General features: G+C 37.3%; 1 protein-coding gene across 1 annotated transcript in view; it reads left to right on the top strand.

Annotated features, from left to right (window-relative positions):
* QRFPR (pyroglutamylated RFamide peptide receptor) overlaps positions 1-18,653 on the top strand; it is a 149,458-nt gene extending 130,805 nt beyond the window's left edge. The window contains exons 11-15 of the mRNA XM_070757651.1: positions 316-447; positions 11,214-11,333; positions 12,706-12,831; positions 17,181-17,234; positions 17,938-18,653. Coding sequence (XP_070613752.1) covers positions 316-447; positions 11,214-11,333; positions 12,706-12,831; positions 17,181-17,234; positions 17,938-18,168 — 663 coding nt within the window. The 3' untranslated portion in view covers positions 18,169-18,653. The remainder of the gene's footprint in view (positions 1-315; positions 448-11,213; positions 11,334-12,705; positions 12,832-17,180; positions 17,235-17,937) is intronic.
* The last annotated feature ends 3,171 nt before the right edge of the window (positions 18,654-21,824 follow it).

The raw sequence follows: 21,824 nt of genomic DNA, 5'->3' as shown, positions 1-21,824 counted from the left end.
TTTTTTATTTAATTAATTGGATCTAAGATGTTATACATTTATTATATGTTTTAAGCTGCCCCCAAGTCCTTAGAAAGGGATGGCATAAAAGTCCAATTAATAAATAAATAAATAATAAATAAAATCCACCATACCACAGCAATTTAAAGGTTATATGGTAAAATAGTGTTGTATTTTCCAATTGCTGTTTCCTGATGGAAGGTCTTAGAATAAAAGACTAATTATTACAGTAACCTTGTTGAGAAGATGGGTGGTACAATAAACAAACAAATGTATAGATATATCTCACAACATAATTTTTAAATCATGTTGCAGATCATGGAAATGAAAATCAAACTGGAAACTGTGCAGAAGATTGTTATGGATCTTGAACGAGAAAGGTATCAAACACAGCAAAAATTCAAAAGACTGGGAGACTTCGTTAGAAGCCGATTAGCGCAGGAAATGGTAGGAGAATTGGGTGTGTGCCAATGTTTTTATTAGGCCTGGTTTCTACTGTTAATTGTTTGAGTGTTCGTGTTTAATGTGTATCTTGCTTAGTTGAAAAATGACTGAAATAGCAAGGAGTTACTTTTCACTTGGTAGCTATTGACCAAAGAAAACAAGATTAACATTTGTTGAGCTGTCATTCAGAAATAGTTTCACAGTTATTCACTGCTCTTTAATTCAAGAGAGAGCTTGAATTTAATTAGTTTACTTTATTTTTATTTTTCATAAAATAGTTTTCAAGTAATGTGGGACCAACCAGATAAAGTTTTTATAGGTCTAGAACACAGTTATCAGGCCCTTTAATAGAGTCCCTTGTACAGTTTAATTAAACTTTTTTTAAAGGGAGAGTTAAAAAAAAATATGCATGTTAAAATTTTAAAATTGTTTTTGAAGAAACAAAAATGTGCTGTATTTTTGTGGTCTGGGGAGAATCAGCCTCTATAATACTCAATTTACATAAAAAGTTAGCTCTTTTGGATCCTGTTTATTTTTTTATATATATAAAAGTATCAACTGCTTATGTCTATGAAATTATAAGTAGTATATTGCCAATTGACCTTATAAAATATAGTAACAACAGAATCAATCAATTCATCCCTTGATTTTATTGTTTTGCCCATCTGTCATAACGAATGTGATCAAACTTATACAAAAGTAGCAAAACCTTAATGAAATAAATTAAAATTACAAAAGCCAATGAAAACATTAACACTGTATTGTTACAGAAAATAAAATATTGGAACATTTTAGAAACTTTTGATAAAATAGTCTCTCTCTTTAAAAAGAATTCTGGAGAAAAACCCAAGATAAGCACATGCATTTTTAAAAAGGCAAACCTAAGCTTCAATTTGATGTTTCCTTAGAGATTATAGCCCACAAGAGGGTAAATATAATAAAATATACTGTAAAACTCATATAAATTCTGGCTGTTTCATCTTCCATATCCCCATTAACATAATAGTAATGTGTTATGTTGTTTCTGGGGAAATTTGTATTTACTATGAATCTGCTTGTCTCACATCGATATGACTATAAGGCGGAGAAATTTTCAGGCTATTTGTCTGCTGAATTCTTAAAGAGATGGCCTGGTAACAACAGCACGTAACAAATACATATAATTATCCGGCTAAAACGCTCAGGAGATGATAAATTTATTCTACAGATCATTGAGAATATTTGATAGTGAAATGTAATAGCAACAACGAAGAGTGTAATCTTCAAAAACAATTTCCTATTTTTCATGTTCTAAAAGTTATTCAACAATATTATTTTACATCAGATGTTTGGCTTCTCAAAGAGCAAAATCATTTACTATCATGGCATATGGAACACAGTGGGAATTAGTTACAGTTTAAATAAAGTGGATTTTGAACAATTGAAAATATTTTTTCTTGCTCTTCTGCCAAAAGCACACTTAAAGAAGTTTTATGCACAACAACAAAACATGCAATCCATTCTTGATTATCTAAATAGGATTTCAGCAGAGCTGGCAAACTGCTCTACTATTTCTAAGTAATGTTTATTGAAGTAATAACTGAACACCATTCTTTATGCATTTTAGGGAGAAACTATTAACACATGGTCTTACATGTAGTTTTTCTTCTTGGCCTACCAAACAACTGCTTGGTTTTATCTGTCTGTGGGTTGGTCTGATTCCAATAATAATCTCAGGGACCACCTTCTGCTGCACGAATCCCAGCGACCAGTTAGGTCCCACAGAGTCGGTCTTCTCCGGGTCCAGTCAACTAAGCAATGTCACTTGGTGGGACCCAGGGGAAGAGCCTTCTCTGTGGTGGCCCCGGACCTCTGGAACCAACTCCCCCCAGAGATTAGAATTGCCCCCACCCTCCTTGACTTTCGTAAGCTGCTTAAAACCCACCTCTGCCGCCAGGCATGGGGGAATTCAGATACTCTTTCCCCCTAGGCGTTTACAATTTTATGCATGGTATGTCTGAATGTATGTTTGGTTTTTTATAATAATGAGTTTCTAACTGTTCTTAGTATCGGATTATTATTATATGCTGTTTTGTTATTGCTGTTAGCCGCCCCGAGTCTCCGGAGAGGGGCGGCATACAAATCCAATCAATCAATCAATCAATCAATCAATCAATCAGTAAATCTGTCATTTGTTTTTGCACTGGTCAAATTTGCCATTTGTCTTGCATTTGTTCTGATTGTGAGAATCTACAATATCATATTTGTTTATAAGAAATCCTTTGAGTTCCATATTGATAATTTAGTCTAGTGTTTCTCAGCCTTGCTGATTTTAAGATTTGGGGACTTCAACACATGTTGGGGAGATGGCAAATTCTAAGAATTGAAGTCTACAAATCCTAAAAATGGCAAAGGTTGAGAAACATTGCTTTAGACCCCTGGTTCCCAACTTCGGGCCAACGCCCCACAGGGGGAAAAATGATTTTTAATGGGGGCAATTGGAGCCTTGTTTAAACTAAGCTAATGGTCTTTTATGCTTCCTCTGCATGTGTAGAGTTCACTTTTTGAATAGTAAGAATTACATTGTTTCCTCGATTTTTGCGGGTTCGAACTTCGTGAATAGCCTATACCACGTTTTTTCAAAAAATATTAATTAAAAAATACTTCGTGGTTTTTTTTCCTATACCACAGTTTTTCCCACCCAATGACGTCATATGTCATTGCCAAACTAATAATTTTTGCAAATAAATAACAAAAAATAATTATTATTAATAAATAATTATGTTTATAAATATCAGGATCACTAAGTGTCTTATTCAATGGGGAGTACCAGTAATAATGGTGAGTAAATGGTTGTTAAGGGAATGGGAAATGGTAATTTAGGGGTTTAAAGTGTTAAGGGATGGCTTGTGATACTGTCCATAGCCAGAAATGGTGTATTTACTTCCGCATCTCTACTTCGAGGAAATTCGACTTTCACGGGCGGTCTTGGAACGCATCCCTGCGGAAATTGAGGAAACACTGTATATGTCAGTGTGTGTGTGTGTGTGTCAGGATTTTAGAGTTGCTTGGGTAGGATATGGCCAAAAAAGGATTGGGAACCACTGTTTTAGACCTTATTGGGGGAAAAATATAAATACATAATCGAAACCTACCCCCCAAATATAAGATTGTCTAGAAATAGTTTTGAGGTAGTAAAAAGATAGGGAGCAGCAGCCTTGTCAGATGGCTTCTAGTGAATTACTCTAACTCTATGGCAAGATAGTAACCATTTTGCAAGGTTAGCTTAAGTAACTCCTTAAAATTTGAGATAGGCAAAAAGTCCTCAAAACTGCTTACTGTTCTGCACCAATTCTGGCCTGATTCATCATTCACATGTTGAATGATTATCGATACAAAATAATTGCTGTGGCCATACCATCTTTGGAGGGTCCTGGTGGGCAGCAGTGGCAATTCAACTGGCCTTGTCTGAAGCCAAAGCGCCGGGATTCTCCTTTGCCACTGTCACCAAAAACTTTCAAGGAGGGTGGAAACCGCCAGGCAGCTTCCCACATGTGTCAATCCACCCACGAGGCTCCTTCCGGGCAGCCTCCGCTGTCTTGCCCCCCTCCATCCGCCTCCGAATAAGTATCCAAATGCTGGCGGTAATAAGGCCAAAGGGGTGAGTATTCTGATTGCACACATTATTCGCTTTTACATTGATTCCTATGGGAAAAATTGCTTCTTCTTACTAACTTTTCTACTTACAAACCTGGTCACGGAACAAATTAAGTTTATAAGAAGAGGTACCACTGTACAGTGGAACCCCGACATAAGAGCTGCTCTACTTAAGAGCAACTCGAGATAAGAGCTGGGAGGGGAGAGATATTTTTGTTCTACTTACAAGCCCAAATTCGAGATACAAGCGCCAAGGAGCTGTCTCCTGAAGCCAAACGCTAACTTCCGCGTTCGGCTTCAGGAGACAGCTGCGAAGCGGCGCGCGTGTTTTAAAAGGTTGCAGCCGGCCTGGGGGGCTCGGGGGGGTGCTTGCAGCTTTCTTTCTTGCTCTTTTTCTTTCTCTCTTTTACCTTCCCTTCCTCTATTTCTTCTTTTCTTTCTCCTTCCCACCTTCTTCCCTCCCTCCCTTCACTCATTCCTCTCTTACTCTCCCCTTTCATAAGTTTCCTTGCTTCCTTCCTCTGTTCCTGTCCCTTCCCCCTTTCTTTCTTTCTTGCTCTTTTTCTTTCTCTCTTTTACCTTCCCTTCCTCTATTTCTTCTTTTCTTTCTCCTTCCCACCTTCTTCCCTCCCTCCCTCCCTTCACTCATTCCTCTCTTACTCTCCCCTTTCATAAGTTTCCTTGCTTCCTTCCTCTGTTCCTGTCCCTTCCCTCTTTCCTTCCTTCCTTCCCACCCTCCGTCCATTCATTCATCCATTCCTCTCTTGATCGCTTAAAGCCGGTCCCTGGTGCAAAAAGGGTTGGGGACCTCTGTCCTACAGGATTGGGTGGCAGAGAAGTTGAACATATGTAAATTTTAAAGTTTAAGAAAGTTTACAAGTTAAGTGAAAGAAACTTCATTATTCATTTATATGTACATGTACATTTCTTCATTAAAAACATGTCTTTCTGCATAATTTAGACTAACTTTGTGAGTTTTTTGAGGTCTGGAACCAATTAAAATTATTTACATTAATTCCTATGGGGAAAAGTCATTCGAGATAAGAGCTGCTCGACTTAAGAGCCCAGGTCCAGAACGAATTAAACTCGTATCTCGAGGTACCACTGTATACTGCTAAAAAAAAAAAGGGAACACTTAAACAACAAATATAACTCCAAGTAAATCAAACTTCTGTGAAATCAAACTGTCCAATTGGGAAGCAATACTAATTGACAATCAATTTCATTTTGTTGTCAGCACATTCAACTTTGTATATAACAAAATATTCAATGAGAATATTTCATTCATTCAGATCTTGGATGTGTTATTTGAGTGTTCCCTTTATTTTCTTTTGAGCAGTGTATATTTCAAAAATGCCACTCAGGAAAATCCCTTCCTCTGAAACAATCCAGTGGACTAAATGTATTCAGTGGACATAGAAAGGCCACTGGTTAGTAAATGGAAAATAGGTAGAGGGTGTGGGGAAAATAAAAACACTTTTATTTTGTACACACGGTACACCTAACATTTATTTTGTTTTTTAGTAGTCACTGTTTTGAGATTAAAGAATGATACAAGTTATATAAAAATAAAAGCAAGATTGATTTCCCACAAGCTATATTTCTTCAGTTATATTGCACTGTTTATGGCCTGTATGGGACACAGAAGGCCTAAGAAGAAATCAATAGAGTTTTATCACTTTTTACGGTTTCATGGTATGGATTATCATGCCTACACAGAGATTAATCATGCTATTCTTATTCATAGTAAGAAAAAAATATATAAAGGAATAGGAAGAACAAACATAATTAAATCTACCGGGACTACACTTACTGTACCTTTCTCCTGCCAGCCACCCTGGTAAACCCAGACAGAGAGGGAACACAACTAGATCAGCTAATTTTCTACCTTTTTGTAAGGGAAATTAACAGAATCTTGCAACTTTGAAGGAACAAAATTCTGATGCCAGTTTTGAATAATTAGATCAAGTTCTTTCCCTGACAGTTGAGATTGGGAGGTCCCCCTTCTCTTATCTGATTATTCCTAGGCAGCATTTCTTTCCCTTGTTTCTCAAAATCATGTCCACAAACCTCTACATCCAACTTATTATGCTCCAATGAACCAGGAAGCCATCTATCTGATCTGCTTTTGAATATTATTTTGTTTTTTAGGTCTTAAACATCTAATTGGTAATTGGTCTTTCACATTTCCATCAAAGTCATTTGCCTTACTCTCTATCTAGCATAGAATGCAGAAGCTATTTCAATCTTTGTGAATCTTTGGACATGAACAGCTAGAAGCCAATAGCTATCTGGATGTTACAGATACATTGCATAGCATTGCTATTAAATAAATATATTTCCAATAGGAAGGCATAAAAAAAGCCAATGAAAAGCCAATTAGAATTAAAATATGTTTTCTGCTTAACTTCACATATATTTCCTGTGGAAAGCTATTTCTTAAAAAAAATTAAAGAAACTTAGAATTTAAGAAATTGGGATCAGAAAATTACCCCCAAAAAGGAAGTTAGATTTAGTTCACTATAAATTTGTAAAGATGTGTAGATGGAGAAACAAAATAAGATTTTAAGAAATCAAAAAGTATAATTAAAATGCTTATTTATAATCAGAGGATATTTGTGACTCAGCATATAGACCAGGAAACTTAAAGAACTACAAAATCGGCAACAATAGCTAAGTTTGTAGAAAATAAAAAGTGTTAGTTCGTTTGTGATTCTGTATTTGGGAGAACAATATGTATCTTTACATTGTATTATATTCAAATGTATTTGTGGATATTGTGTATGATTATGACCCTCAAATCTTTTTATCTGAATGTTGAAATTTGTTTATAATTAATAGTGTGTTATAAACTATTATCTAAAAACTAAAATAACTTATTTTAAAATTAAGTGTAAGAAATTAACTGGTCCTTAAATGAATGCAGCACGGAACACATCCATTCTACTATATATAATACCGTCACCTATCTGGGACTCGACCAACTAGTAACTAACAATACCAGACTTGATAACTATCTGGATCTCATCTTCTGCAACAGCAAAAGTGCAATATATGGCTTACAAATAACAGAACCATTTTCCAACAGCGACCACAGCATGATAAACTTCAGTCTCAACCTAAGACACACTATGATCCACCAAAATAATACAACATCAAAATTCAATTTCAAAAAAGTGAACTATGAACTCATTGAAGCCCACCTCTCAACATTAAACTGTAAAACTCTATTCTATGAATGCTACACTACTGATGACCTCTACAACACATTCCTACTCGAAATGAAAATTATTATCAGACTTCATGTACCTCTAACATGTACCACAAACAAAAAAAATAACCTCCCCATCATAATAAGAAAATTACAAACAAGAAAAAAATCTCTCTGGAGGAAAAACAAAAAAGGATAAGTTTCCAACTTCAAAAGCCGATATAAAATCATTTGCAGAATGATTTAACTACTAAAGCCTTAACTACTGAAGCAAACAAGAGGAAAACCTCCTATGCACCAAATCTAATAGAGCTTTCCACAACTTTGTCAACAATAAACTGAAAGACTCTACACCAGTTGTCCCCAAACTACGGCCCGGGGGCTGGATGCGACCCCTGAGGCCATTTATCCAGCCCGCGGGTGAGTCTGTCAGCCTGAAGAAACCCCTGTGGGCTCTGAGACCCGCCTGGCTTCTCCGGATGTGTCTGGGGACCATGGCAATGTCCCCTGTAAGGGGTGCTGCCACACACACCAAAACAACCCCCATGCAGTCTTTTCCAAGGCCGCACTGGGGAGCTGGGCATTGGAGTTGGGGCGGGGAGCGACAAAGAAAGTGCGGGGAAGTCTTGCACCAGTGAAGGTTCACACGTGCCTATGCGCACGAGCTCCCTGTTCTACTGCCAGCCTGCCATGCACCTGGAGGGATGGGGAGACTGAACACTCCGCCGCAAACTTCAGAGAAAGAAGTTGGGAGAAAGAAAGAAAAAGGAAAGAGAAGGGAAAAAGAGGGAGGGAAAGAGAAGTGGAGAGGAAGGAAGGAGAGAGGGAAGGAAGGAAGGTGGAGAAAGAGAGGGAGAGAGAAAGGGAGGGAGGAAGACAGATAGCAAGAGAGATAGTGAGAAAGAGAGAGAGAGCAAGAGAGAGAAAGACAGCAAGAGAGAGAGAGAAAGCAAGAGAGAGGAAAAGAAAGCAAGAGAGAAAGAGAGAGAGAGAGAAAGCAAGAGAGAGAAAGATTTTGAATGAGAGAAAAGCAAGAGAGAGAGAAAAGGAGAGGAAGGAAGGAGGGAGGGAGGGAAGGAAGGAAGGAATGAGAAATGGAGGAAAAAGGAAGGAAGGAAAGAAGGAAGGAAGAAGAAATGGAACAAGGAAGGAAGGAAGAATGAAATGAATGGAGGGGCGGAGGAAGGAAGGACTTTTTTAAGGGGTGTGTGTAATTTTTTTTTAAAAAATTTCTCAACATACATTCAAACAATACAGTACCATCTAATTTTCCATGAATAAAATGCAGTATTTTGTTAGTAACAAATATCAATCATCAAAAAAATTGCAATTTTTTTTCTAAACTTATCATCCAGGTACATACTTTTCTTTTAATTAAATTCCCTCCTTAATGTTCCTTCAAAAAGTACACCAATTATATTTCTAACGTATTAACCATTATGACAAACTGCTTCCTTCTTTCTTTCTATATTTTTCTATAAACTAAACAAACCTTGTATAGCCAATCAGATGTTAACAAAAGAAAATTAAAAACAAAACATAAACTTTTGTGCAGTGTGCATAGGGTTTTGTTCAGGTTTTTTTATAGTCCGGCCCTCCAGCTGTCCGAGGGACCGTGAAATGGCCCCCTGTGTAAAAAGTTTGGGGACCCCTGCTCTAGACCTATCCCACCTCTCAAAGGACCCAACAACAAAGAATACCATGATGATTCATCCAAAGCCAACCTCCTCAACTCTTTCTTTGGCTCTGTCTTTGTTAACAGCAATGGCTCATCCCCCAATTTCATCAATCGTGCCTCAAACTCCCTTAATGACCTAACCCAAGTAGACTTCACTGAAGACTGAGTTGAAAAAGCATTACGTGACCTTAAACCTTCTCTATCAGTCGGACCAGATGGTCTATGTGCTTACTTCCTAAAAAAGCTCTCTTCTGCCATAGCTGAACCACTAAGCATAATTTTTGAAAAATCCTTCAGAACCAGCACACTTCCTAAGCTATGGTCGAAAGCAATGGTCATCCCCATCTTCAAAAAAGGAGACCCCTCTCTTGTCAATAACTACAGACCAATTTCACTATACTGCGTCCCATGCAAAGTCATGGAATCAATTATAAACAAATCAATTACTCTCCATCTAGAAACTAATAATTTGCTCTCTAACAAACAATTTGGTTTCAGAAAAAAAACTATCCTGCAACCTGCGGCTCATCCACTGCAAAAATATATGGACAACTCATCTAGATAAAGGGAAATCCATAGATGCAATTTATATCGACTTCTGCAAAGCCTTTGATTCAGTGGTCCACAACAAACTACTCTTAAAACTGAAATCCTATGGCATCTCAGGATCCCTTCATAGCTGGATTAGAGCAAGCAAAACTCATCAAAGGCACAGAATGTTCCAGAACTCTGGGTAATAATACTATGAGTCTGAAACAATTGTATTTATTTACTCATTTAAATCTATTATGTGGCAGCAGAACAGATATAAAATTAGTATACCCAGTTTTCTGTATACTCCTGTTTTCTGCACCATAAAGGAAACAATTAAGTGGAAACAGATGACGTCTCCAACATTTGCTGGAAAAATTGAAATGGATACTAAATATTTTGGTTAGGCAGTGGAAATCTGTGTAATAATGGTTTCTGCAAGAATCTGAAATCAGTACTATAAAATAAGATAACTAGTGGAGTAATAATACAATACTTGGTTTTTCCGTTCGTTGCCCTAAGTGAGCTACAGCACACCTAGCCAGCTGATTTACAGCCTTGGGGCATGTCATTTTGCCTTCCAGAAGCTTCGGGGAAGCTTCCTGAATCTCCAGAGTGCCAAAAATGGCCCAACTGGTGTTGTGGTTAGCTCTGGCCCAGCTCCTGCCCCAAGGAATGTGGATGTGGGGGAGACATCCACATGCCGCAGGCCTGTTTTGCTCCCGGTGGAATTTGATGATGAAGGCTCCTCTGACCAAGAAGACATGAGTGACAGGGAAGAGGAGAGTTTGGCAGACAACTCAGAAGGAGATCAATTATCTATTTCCTCCTTGGATTTGGAACAAGAGTTAATGATAGAGCCACGCATGCGGAGAGCAATGCATAGAAAGCAACAACTGAGATTATTATCAAAGAAAATGAGGCCATCTGTGTTTGGGTGCGGCTGTGGTAATTAGTGAGGCTGCTATAAATAGCAGCATGTGGTTTTGGCCATTGTGGAGGATTATCTGATCGTTGTGTTTCGTGCCTGTCTTGCTGACTTCGACCTTTGTGTATTGATTTCTCCCTGCTTTGGGGGAGAGCAGAGCAAAGTGTGTTTCACTTTGTGAAAGAAGAAGGACTGTGAATTGCCTCACAGCTGCAAGCTAAGTATCTCAGAACTGATAAGTGACTTGTACAAATTACCAGGTTGTTTGGAGACGAGTGTTCTTTGCTATTCAAAAAGAGTGCTTAGTTTATTTTAATTTCTGTTATAAAGAACATTGTTTTGAATTTTCAAACGTGTGTGTGTCTGAAATTTGTACCTTTGAATTTTCGGGAGGATTCTACCAGAGAGCCTGACAGAACAACTGGCAAGCCAGAAGTTCAGAAAAATGGGTTAGCACACCCCCACAACCCTTTAGGCATGCAAACAAAAAGACATTCAGCATCACTGACCTATAGTAATGACAATGGATTTGCATTCTTTATGTGACACTATTGTATCCAAATATTATCTAGTTTTGATTCGATTTTTGCAATTCTGTACATTAGAGTCTAGGTGAGTCTAACAACTATAGAAGAAAAGTCACAACATATCTTGTATACATTAAATAAATGATGATACGTTTTTATACATCATTGATATATGATGAGTTGATATTTGGATTTTGGATTAGTTTGGATATATATGTCTTATTGTTCTTTGTTTGCCTTTTGCTTTTTGGGGTTAAGTCCTTTTTGGATATCTTGAAACATCAAAATGCATCCTCCCAGAGTTCTCGTGTTGAGGCATTGGATAGGAATTGCAACCAAGCAGAGATGGAGATGCAAATCAAACTTCTCTGGGAACAGGTATGAGTGGACAGAATATAACAGAATATAACTCTTTGCAACATTCAGTTATTACGGTTTCTCGATATGGAGGATTCGGGGAATCCGTCCGTTGGCAGTCAGCGGCCTGTTTTTAGGGTACGAACGGCCGGCTGAGGGTCTGGGGTGAGTGTTAGGCCAGATTTACCTTTTAGCCCTCTTCTATGCAACCCCGTCAGGACGAGACCGACGGTGTTGCTCTGGGGTCATGGAGCGTTTTTGGGATAACTGTCGGCGGCAGATGGGTCGTTGTCGTCTGGCTGGGGGAGAAGGGGTGTGCGGCGGGAGAGGTGTTTCTGCCGCTATGGCTGGGAGGGCGGCATTTCATTGCTGCGCCCAGTTGGTGCTGGGAGGGCGGCATCCCATTGCTGCGCCCAGTTGGTGCTGGGAGGGCGGCATCCCATTGCTGCGCCCAGTTGGTGTTGGGGGGCGGCATCCCATTTCTGCGCCCAGATGTGTGCTGGGAGGGCGGCATCCCATTGCAGCATCTATCGGGCTCATGTGTTACCATGACTTCACGGTTAAAATCGGTACACACATTAAAAAGGGGCAGAACTCTGAAAGTATAATTTGACTTTTTTTTTTGCATTATTGCAAAAGCCTTTATTGGAGATTGCTTGTTCAGAACGAATATGGGGTTGTGTCACTCTGAAATATGAAAATATTTGCTTGTTGGAAGGACAGACTAAACAAACTACAGGTAGTCCTTGAGTTAAAACATGTATATGAGGAAAATGCATATTAGACAATGCTAGTGGAAGATGGGAAAAGATGCTGTTTAATGCACATGCACAGAAAAAGGTAATTACAAAGAATGTAATCAAACATTATGGGATGTTAACCAGGAAATTGGTTTTGATGTAAATTTAAAAAAAAAACTGTTGAAAGTGAGTGAAAAGCACTAAAAAGGACTAAAGAGTAAAACTTTAAATAAAAACAATACAATTATATGGAGTAAAACTGATTTGAGGGACTGCTGCAAGGTATATTTTAGAGATTAGTATACTGTAGGAATGAGGTGTGATCTTAACACAAATGTGATAAAGTTAATTCATTATAATCAGAGATGCTATGAGAATGTTAAAAAATAGTAGAGCTGAGGATGTGAATGCTACAACTGAAGAAATGTTAAAATGTAAATATCAAACATGTTTGTAGATCTTTATACTGAAAAAAAATTGAGTCATTTTTATTTTACATTTTATTTTTTTGTCAATTTTTAACTTGTTCTGTTATTTTCCTCCTCATTTCCCCATAATTTTGTTTTTTTAAGTTTATGAAATATAATAAAAAAGATTTTTAAAAGATGCATTTTTGTGCCTCTTCCTGTCATATTAACTAATGCCAATTGTAGCTTCAGATTTATGAAGAAGACTTCAAAAAAGAAAGATCAGATAAAGAGAGACTCGGTGAAGAGAAAGAACTTCTGCAAAAATTTAATGAGCAATCTCAGTCCCAGCTGAACAAATTAAAATCACAGGTAGGTTTCAAAACGAAAGCATCATTACCAAAACATATACAGTGATACCTCGCCTTACAAACTTAATTTGTTCCGTGACCAGGTTTGTAAGATGAAAAGTTTGTAAGACGAAGCAATTTTCCCCATAGGAATCAATGTAAAAGCAAATAATGCGTCCTTCCCCTTAGGCTTATAAAATTTATGCATGGTCTGCTAGTAAGTATGATTGGTTTCTAAATTGGGGTTTTTAAATTAACTTAAATATTAGATTTGTTTACATTGTATTATTATTGCTGTGAGCTGCCCCGAGTCTGCGGAGAGGGGCGGCATACAATTCTGATTAATAAATAAATAAAATAAATAAACCCCATCTCAAAAGTCACTCTTTTTGCCTTGCACCGCTGGGAATCCCCGCCTCTGGACTTTCCTTGCCAGCCGAAGCGCGGGGATTCCATTGAGGCTCCCCTTCATTTTTGCTGATGCTGCTTTGAATCCCAGCAAGGGGAGGCTCAGGAGAATCCCCATGCTTCGGCTGACAACGGAAGTCCGGAAGTGGGGTTTCCCAGTGAGGGGTAACCTCAGGGAAATCCCCGCGCTTTGGCTGACAACAGAAGTCTGGAGGCGGGGAATCCCAGCGGTGGCGGCTCGGGTTCGTAAGGTGAAAATAGTTTGGAAGAAGAGGCAAAAAAATCTTAAGCACCGGGTTCGTATCACAAAAAGTTCGTATGAAGTGGGGTTCATAAGACAAAGTATCACTGTACCTTATTCTTAGTTTCTCACTTCCAGTGTAACCCAAGAAATAACTGACATATTTTATATGAGGTCCTCAGCTTGGATGAAATCATTCCAGACGTAACTGCAGAGGGATCAGTACCACAAATGGTTATTGCACCAGTATGATACAGGTTCTGTGCCTTATTTGCATGCATGGGGACATATGTTGTATATGTTTACAGAAAGTTGGGGCTTGTGCCGTGATGGTACAACACTGCTTCTGTCTAAAGTTGTGATATCGGTAGAATGTGAAATATAATAAATACTTTTTGATATATAATAAGTGAGATGACTTGTGATTAATATACTGTTTCTTTAAATATTCTGTAAATAGCATAAAATGCTATTTTTCCTACCTCTTCCATATGGATTCCAGAACATAGAAAAAAAAGAAAAACAAATAATAATGATTCAGTAATGTCTCCTGCAAGATTTACACGTTGAAAATCTCTGCAAGTTAATGCAGTATACTCAAAAATAATTGTTTATTGGCTCTCAACCACAAGAAACATGATGGGGGGGGGAAATAATGCACTTGTGTTAGAGCCTAAATCTAAATGTGAGATCACCAGTGATTTTTTTATGTAGAATTGTAACTATTTTACTAAATCTTTAGACCAGTTTTCCCAACATAATGCCTCCAGATACATTGCATTTTCTGCCTGGAGGATGGTGAGATAGGAAGGTGAACATAACATAGAGTGGATGAAGTCTGCCAAATCATAGTAGATTAGTAGCAACAAAACAAAAATAGTTATTAGGTACCTATCTCTAAGTTCTTGGAATATTAGCTTCTACCTTGGTCAGGTCCTGTCTCTTTTGATCACGCAGTTCAGAATTCTTCTAAAGCAGGGGTATAAAACAAAGATGTTAAGGGCAGTGTTGTATAAAATATTTGTATAAAACATTTAGAATTTAAGCACAACAACTATATAATAATGGTTATGCTTTGAAATGATATAAGATGTAAAACAACATATATCTGCTCTTTTTTAAAAATCTTTGTATTATAATAAAAAATATTTTTTTAAAAAAATAAAAATAAAACAAAGATGTTGAAAGAAAATGTAGGACGTCCTGCATAAGCCACGCCCACAGTGTGATAGCAAAAATTTTGGTAGCCCTTTACTGCCCGCGGGTCATATGCTTAGATCTGACCTATGGAGCCAACCTGGAAACAGCAAGGACTGGCCCGCAGTGCCTCTACCAGTAAAAACGGACCTCTGTTTTCACTGCAGAGAGTTGAAGGCAGTGTTCCCTCTAATTTTTTGGGGGGTGGGCGGAAAAGTACAGTGTCTGAGCGGCAGTCCCTTCGGGACTGGGCGGCACAGAAATAATAAATAAACAAACAAACAAACAAACAAACAAATAAAAAACCCACCCTGTTTTGCCTCAGAGAATTTCAAAATAAAATACTGTACTGTGTGTCTATAACAGTGAGCTCATAATAGGGCAACTCTATCAATATCAAAATGCCATTTAAATAGTTGAGCTAGTTTCAAACTAGATTTTGATTTTCTTTCTCTCTTCCTTACTCCCATTCTTTTTCTTTCTCTTTTCCTTCCTCTCTTTTTTCTGTCTGTTTCTCTCTCTTCCTCTCTCTCTCCTTCCCTCTCACTCTTTCCCTCTCGACTTCTGGGCAGGTTTGGAAAACTCTGAGTTGATGATGATTTTTAAGTGAGCGATTGCTCACTGCTCAGCTTAGAGGTTGCAGGAGGCTGTTGCAGCTGGAAACAGAGCTTGGGAGGCTATTTTCACTGGCAAGTGTCCCCCACACAAGTGACGTCGAGCTGGCCATGCCCACCCTGGCTACATCCACCCGGGCCCCCATGGTCCAACACAATCTTGATATAGCCCTCTATGAAATCAAATTTGACATGCCTGGTCTAAAGAAACGAAGGAATGAAAAAAAATGGCAATGTGTCATGCACTGTATCAATAAAACCATTCATAAATACAAATCATTTATGTACTGTATAGCAGTGTTTCCCAACCTTGGCAACTTGAAGATATTTGGACTTCAACTCCCAGAATTCCCCAGCCAGCAAAAGCTGGCTGGGGAATTCTGGGAGTTGAAGTCCAAATATCTTCAAGTTGCCAAGGTTGGGAAACACTGCTCTATAGTATATAAGAGAAATGAGTTCAGTCAATTACGCAGGATAATCTGTACTTAAGAAATCCTTAACAGGAATGTGTTCAATAGTTGGTTGACAATCATTGAAAAATGGAGGTTTGCAGAGGTGGGCTACTGCCCGGATGGGGGGGTGGGGGGAACACAGTGGGCTAATGAAAATGGAGCTCCACCCCAGAGCACCCAATTTGCACTGAAAGATGTTGAAAGAAAATGCAGGGCATCCTGCATAAGCCACGCCCACAGTGTGGCAATAAATATTTTGGTAGCCCTTCACTGGAGGTTTGCATGACCTTTCTGAGTTTTTCATACTATTACATGGCATTTAGAACATAAAACAGGAATCATAGGGCTGGTAAGGACCTCAGTAGTCTTCTAGTCCAACCTTCTACCCTCAAAACTCCTACCTTCAAAACGTCGCTACAGAGCACTGCGCACCAAGACAACTAGACACAAGAACAGTTTTTTTCCCGAACGCCATCACTCTACTAAACAAACTCGACTCAACACTGTCAGACTTTCTACTAAATCTGCACTTCTATTCTACTAGTTTTTCCCATCATTCCTTTCACCCATTTCCTCCCATGTTGACTGTATGACTGTAACTTGTTGCTTATATCCTAAGATTTTTATTAATATTGCTTCTTCATTGCCCCATGACAATCATTAAGTGTCGTACCACATGATTCTTGACAAATGTATATTTTATTTTACGTACGCTGAGAGCATATGCACCAAGACAAATTCCTTGTGTGTCCAATCACACTTGGCCAATAAAATTCTATTCTATTCTATTCTATTCTATTCTGTTCTATTCTATTCTATTCTATTCTATTCTGCTCAAAGCAGGAAAGAGCCTTCTACTATCCCAGTCAGATGATTAATCGCTTTTCACCGTGTGAAAATTCAACCTAAACTAGCCTCTTTAGTTTATTGAAATGACTGCTCTTGACTGAGAGCTTTATTCATAAGAAGCAATATACATTTTATCAACATTACACAATTTTATTCATCAATGTTAGGTTTTTTAAAACTATGGAATACAGTACTGTAAAAAGACATTTCTGAGATTAAATGCAGCAAAAGGACCACTAGAGGGCAGAAGAGATCCTCCTTTCAACAATTCTGAAATTTGCTTTTAAATAACTGCCTGATCTTTGCAAATACACTGTAGTCCTTTTCATGAAGGCTTGTGGGTACACAACTAACATAGTACTTGCTTCCTTGTTGAATGCAGACCCCGGTCACTCTGAAACCCAACAAGGTACTGACAAATGCATATTTAGACAAGGCTGTAAGGCTTCTTTTTAAATTTTCATCTTTTAATAAGTGTAATAATTACTCGTAAATGCTATTTTCATGCAATATTTAATAGGTTTTTTTACTGATGAATTTCTTTCTATATAGGTGCATATTATATAGAATATATATTTTATTTTATTGGTTGAATTTCTCTTCTTCACAGATTAAATACTATCAGACAGAAAATGAACTTCTTGAGAAACAAGTAAAACAACAGGTTTGTGTTTTTCTCTGTAGATTTATTTAGTGACTCCTAAATTTGCAGACTATAATTTTAATCTAACTACTAGATTAAGTTAAAGTTGACCAATATTCAGCTTTACAGTTACCGCAATTTATTAAGCTAAAGTGTTTTAAAAAATTATTATCATTCTTCATGTAATTCAATATTTTTGCAATGCACTGTAATAAAAATAATAGGCTGGCATACATACCGGTATCTGTTTATTAGTTAAAGCAATAAAAAACCCTGTAATAGTATATACATAATTATAATACATTTAGAAAATTAACTTTAAGCTTTTAAAGTTATAATCAACACTTGTGATCAGGAATTCTGGGAAATATTTGCAACGTTGTTTTAGCTAATATACATTTTCAAAAAAAGTATTCCCCAAAACAACACCAATAATCAGAGTTTAGATACCTGAACTTGTATCGTACATTATCTATATTCTAATAATTGGGGTATAAAGTCAGCTATCAGCAAGTTAAGGAACCACTGCTCCTCCCAGGTTAGGCCAATGTGGATCTTTTAAAAAATCTTATTTTTTAGCAATGTGCATTTTTAAGTATTTTTAAAAATAGTTTGCATTGAACCAAAAACAATGAGCTATGAATACTAGAAATGCAAGGGTGTCATGTTTTACAAGAAAAATAATTGTTTCTATCAATTTTGTTTTATGTCCATTTTTATATAGGGCCAAGATTTCCAAGCGCTTACAGAAAAATATTTCTGCCTGCAGCAGTTTTTTCCTTCTCGTCTTAATTGTGGGAATTGTGGCCTCCTTCAGCCATCCTGTGAACCTCGAATAACATTGGGGTCATGTGTGCTAACAGAAAACAGCAGCAACCACTGTAAGCTGAGATTCTGTCTGCAAAAAGACTCCGAGACCAACATTTTACAAACAGACTGTGCAAATGTTCCATGAGAATTTAGTAATTAAAAAATATGCAACTCTACCAGCAGTTTGATTTTATTTCCAAATACCACACTTCTTTCTTAGCTATCATTTCATTATATCTTCTTCCATCACTGACCTCAGGACTTTGCTTTCTTCTGGGAATTTGATAACTTTATTATGTAACAAGTAATGGACTAATTTCTATTATTTGCATTTCCTGCACGGCAATTCTAAAAGGCAAGAGAAAAAAACATTTTATTCTTATTTTCTCTCTTTTACAGCTGTACTTCTGTATCATTATCATTTTAAAAAGTAAGTTCAGATTATTAAAAAGATGCATGCTTATTTTCTCTAACTACAGATACAGTATATGTTATCTGTCTCTTCAATTAGAAGTATATAGTGCCCACTTTGAAATATTTTATGCATATTAATTTGTAGACAGCTGTACATTTATATATAGTAGCATGAAAAAATTATAAATAAAATATTTAAAATTTGAGGTTATAAAAGAATTTAATTTATTTTACTACTGTTGTGGTTGGCTCTGGCCCAGCTCCTGCCCCAGGGAATGGGGAGGTGGATGCAGGGGAAAATTCAACATGTCACAGGCCTGTGTTATTGCCGACAGAATCAGTTCAGAGTTTAGTTTCCTTGGACGAAGGAGAAGGTGGGAGTGGCTCGGCAGAGGAGGGCTTGGCACACAGCCCAGGCAGTCAATCTCCCTTATCTTCCATTGATTCAGATGATGATATTTTGGACCCACGCAAGCGCAGAATTATGCGTAGAAGAGACCAAGTAAGAACATATTACAGGAAATAAGGGAGGCCACCTGTGTTTGGGTGGGGCTCCAGTAATTAGGGCTGCTGCTATAAATAGCATCATGTGGGTTTGGCCATTGTGGAAGAATATCTGATCGCAGTTCATCAGGAATCCTGTGTTTTCTGGACTTTGTTGCTTTTTCACGCCTTTGAAATCAAAGCAGAGCAACGTGTGTGTGTGTCTCACTTCGTTGGAAGAAGAAGGGGTGTGAAGTTTCTTCATAGCTGCTAGCTAAGTACTTAATGACTGCTTAAGGGAAATTGTACAGACTACCTGGTTGTTTTGGGACGAGTGCTCTTTGCAATACAAAAAGAGTGCTTAGTTTATTTTTAATTTTGTGACAAAGAACATTGTTTTGAATTTTCAAACGTGTGTGTGCCTGAAATTTTTACCCTTGTATTTTCAGGAGACTCATACCAGAGAGCCCGGCAGAACAACTACCATTTAATTAATTTTATACAAACTTCGTAAAAGAGATTCCCAAGATGAATACATTCCTTTAACCTTGACACAAAACCCACAAATGAGCAGGAAAATAAAATATATACTGCTCAAAAAAATAAAGGGAACACTCAAATGACACATCCTAGATCTGAATGAATGAATTTCTCATTGAATACTTTGTTCTGTACAAAGTTGAATGTGCGCAACAGCATGTGAAATTGATTGTCAATCAGGGTTGCTTCTTAAGTGGACAGTTTGATTTCACAGTAATTTGAGTTACTTGGAGTTATATTGTGTTGTTTAAGTGTTCCCTTTATTTTTTTGAGCAGTGTAGACAGACCACAGTAGCTAAAACTGCAAATGCAAACATGAAAAACTAAAGTCATTATCAAGCTTAAGAATGCTTGAGATAAAGTACAGTCAGGTATTAAGAAAAGAGAAAATGTATGTAATGTATGTATCTACAGTATGTATGTGCGTACGTGTGTACATATGTACGTGCGTATGTATATGTCAATATCAAGGCAGCTGGTCTATTTCTAGTCTTGTTCTATTACTTATTTCTGAAGTCAATGCAATCACATGACTTTCTTTGCAGGAATGAATGGCAAAACCTAGTAAATTTCATACATCTTGCCCCTACCTATCAGAATAATGGGGGAAATACCAATTTAACATCAGTACAGCAAAGTCTATTGTTCATTTAGGGACATTTCTCCAAATGCATTGCTTAGAACAGTGTTCGCTGGCTGGGGAATTCTGGGAGTTGAAGTCCAAATATCTTCAAGTTGCCAAGGTTGGGAAACACTTGCTTAGAATATAATGGTGCCACAAGAGTAAATAGATTTTTAAAAATTTCTTATATATTTGTAACAAAATAAAAAAATGTACACACACACACGTACACCAGAAGTGGGTTCCTATCGATGTGCCCCAGTGTAGTAGTCTGGTAGTGGTCTACGGATTGCACAGTTTACGCACCACAGCTCTACTGGTGTCTTTGATGATCCGTGCTCGGCACCAATTTTAAAAACTAATTTTCAGTTATGTTTTACTTTTGCGCATGCACAGAAGCAAAATCTTGCGAGAGGATGCATGAAATGTTGTGAGGCGCATGCAGAGCACCAGTATGGACAAAGGAGAAATCAGCCACTGATAATACTGTCTCTCTCTCTCTCTCTCTCTCTCTCTCTCTCTCTCTCACACACACACACACACACACACACACACACACACACTACAGGCTTCTTGACCTCAGCAACTTTAAAACTTGTGGGCTTCAAGTCCAATTTTCTGGCTGATAATGTAATAATTTTCTCATTATTTTTGTAACGTAAATTTAAGAGAAAATGGTTTCTATTAATGTTTTTAAAGTGAAGTTACCAGTAATTAAATTTGGCCTTTATCCTACAGCTTTCACAATCTGGATTTTGAGCTGTGTAATATATTCTAAACATTTTTTTGTCTTTCTTTCAGATGAGTTTCAAGGCTTGCTTGCTGATAGGCTGTTTTGTATTTTTTCCTAAAGTCCTTATGATCATTTTCTTATACAATCAAAGTAGCTCTAACATGTATTTTTTCCCAAATCTGCCAAGCAATTTATCATCAAACATAAAACTTGTTAAAAGAGCCTCAGGCTTAGCGTATGGAATACAGTACAGTTACTTCATTAAATTTTGTCTTTCTATGTGCCTCTTTTGTATTTCACATTTACTATTTACTTTTTGGTTATCCATGAAAACCTTTGTTTAGTCTGAATGCAAGTCCTGGCTCTTTATTCTTTGGAATAGTTTCAAGACGCTAATTGTGAAAATGATGTTACTTGTTATAATGCAGTGTTTGCAAATTAGTGTTTGGTTTCTTTGAATATTCAGTAGTTTGACATAGCATTTCATTAAAAACCATTTATACTTTTAGTTGCATATTTATACCGCCACATCCTTCTTTTATTTATACTTTTTAATCCTCTTTTGCTAAAGTAGGTATACTGGACAATTTATCCGAGTATTTGCTTATACTTTTATAATCAATAACAAAGGGGAGGGAGGGAGACTGGAAAGGAAAGGGGAGAAAAATCAAATTGCATTATCATTGACCAGCTAGAAATTATTCATTTTGATTGAACTGTTATTACTCTAGAGCTAGTGGGATGGCTTGCTATTTTCTGCTTTTAGACAGAAGGCAAAAAACTTTCAGTTATTTGCCTCTAAAGTAAAGCAAGGGATGTGCAGTATATCTTTCTCATCTCTACTGTCTAGATCAGTGTTTCTCAACCTTAGCAACACCAGTGTGTGTGTAGGTCAGCTTCCAGATTTCCCCAACCAATATAAAGTTGTCAATATTTTCACATTGAAATAAAAAACAACTTTGTTAAATCAGTGCTAGGAGACTGATTCAGTTCAACAGGTTTCTTTTAT

Source organism: Erythrolamprus reginae, chromosome 7 (genome assembly GCF_031021105.1).
Source record: "Erythrolamprus reginae isolate rEryReg1 chromosome 7, rEryReg1.hap1, whole genome shotgun sequence".
Lineage (NCBI taxonomy): Eukaryota > Metazoa > Chordata > Lepidosauria > Squamata > Dipsadidae > Erythrolamprus > Erythrolamprus reginae.
This window is presented reverse-complemented; position numbering and strand designations above follow the sequence as displayed.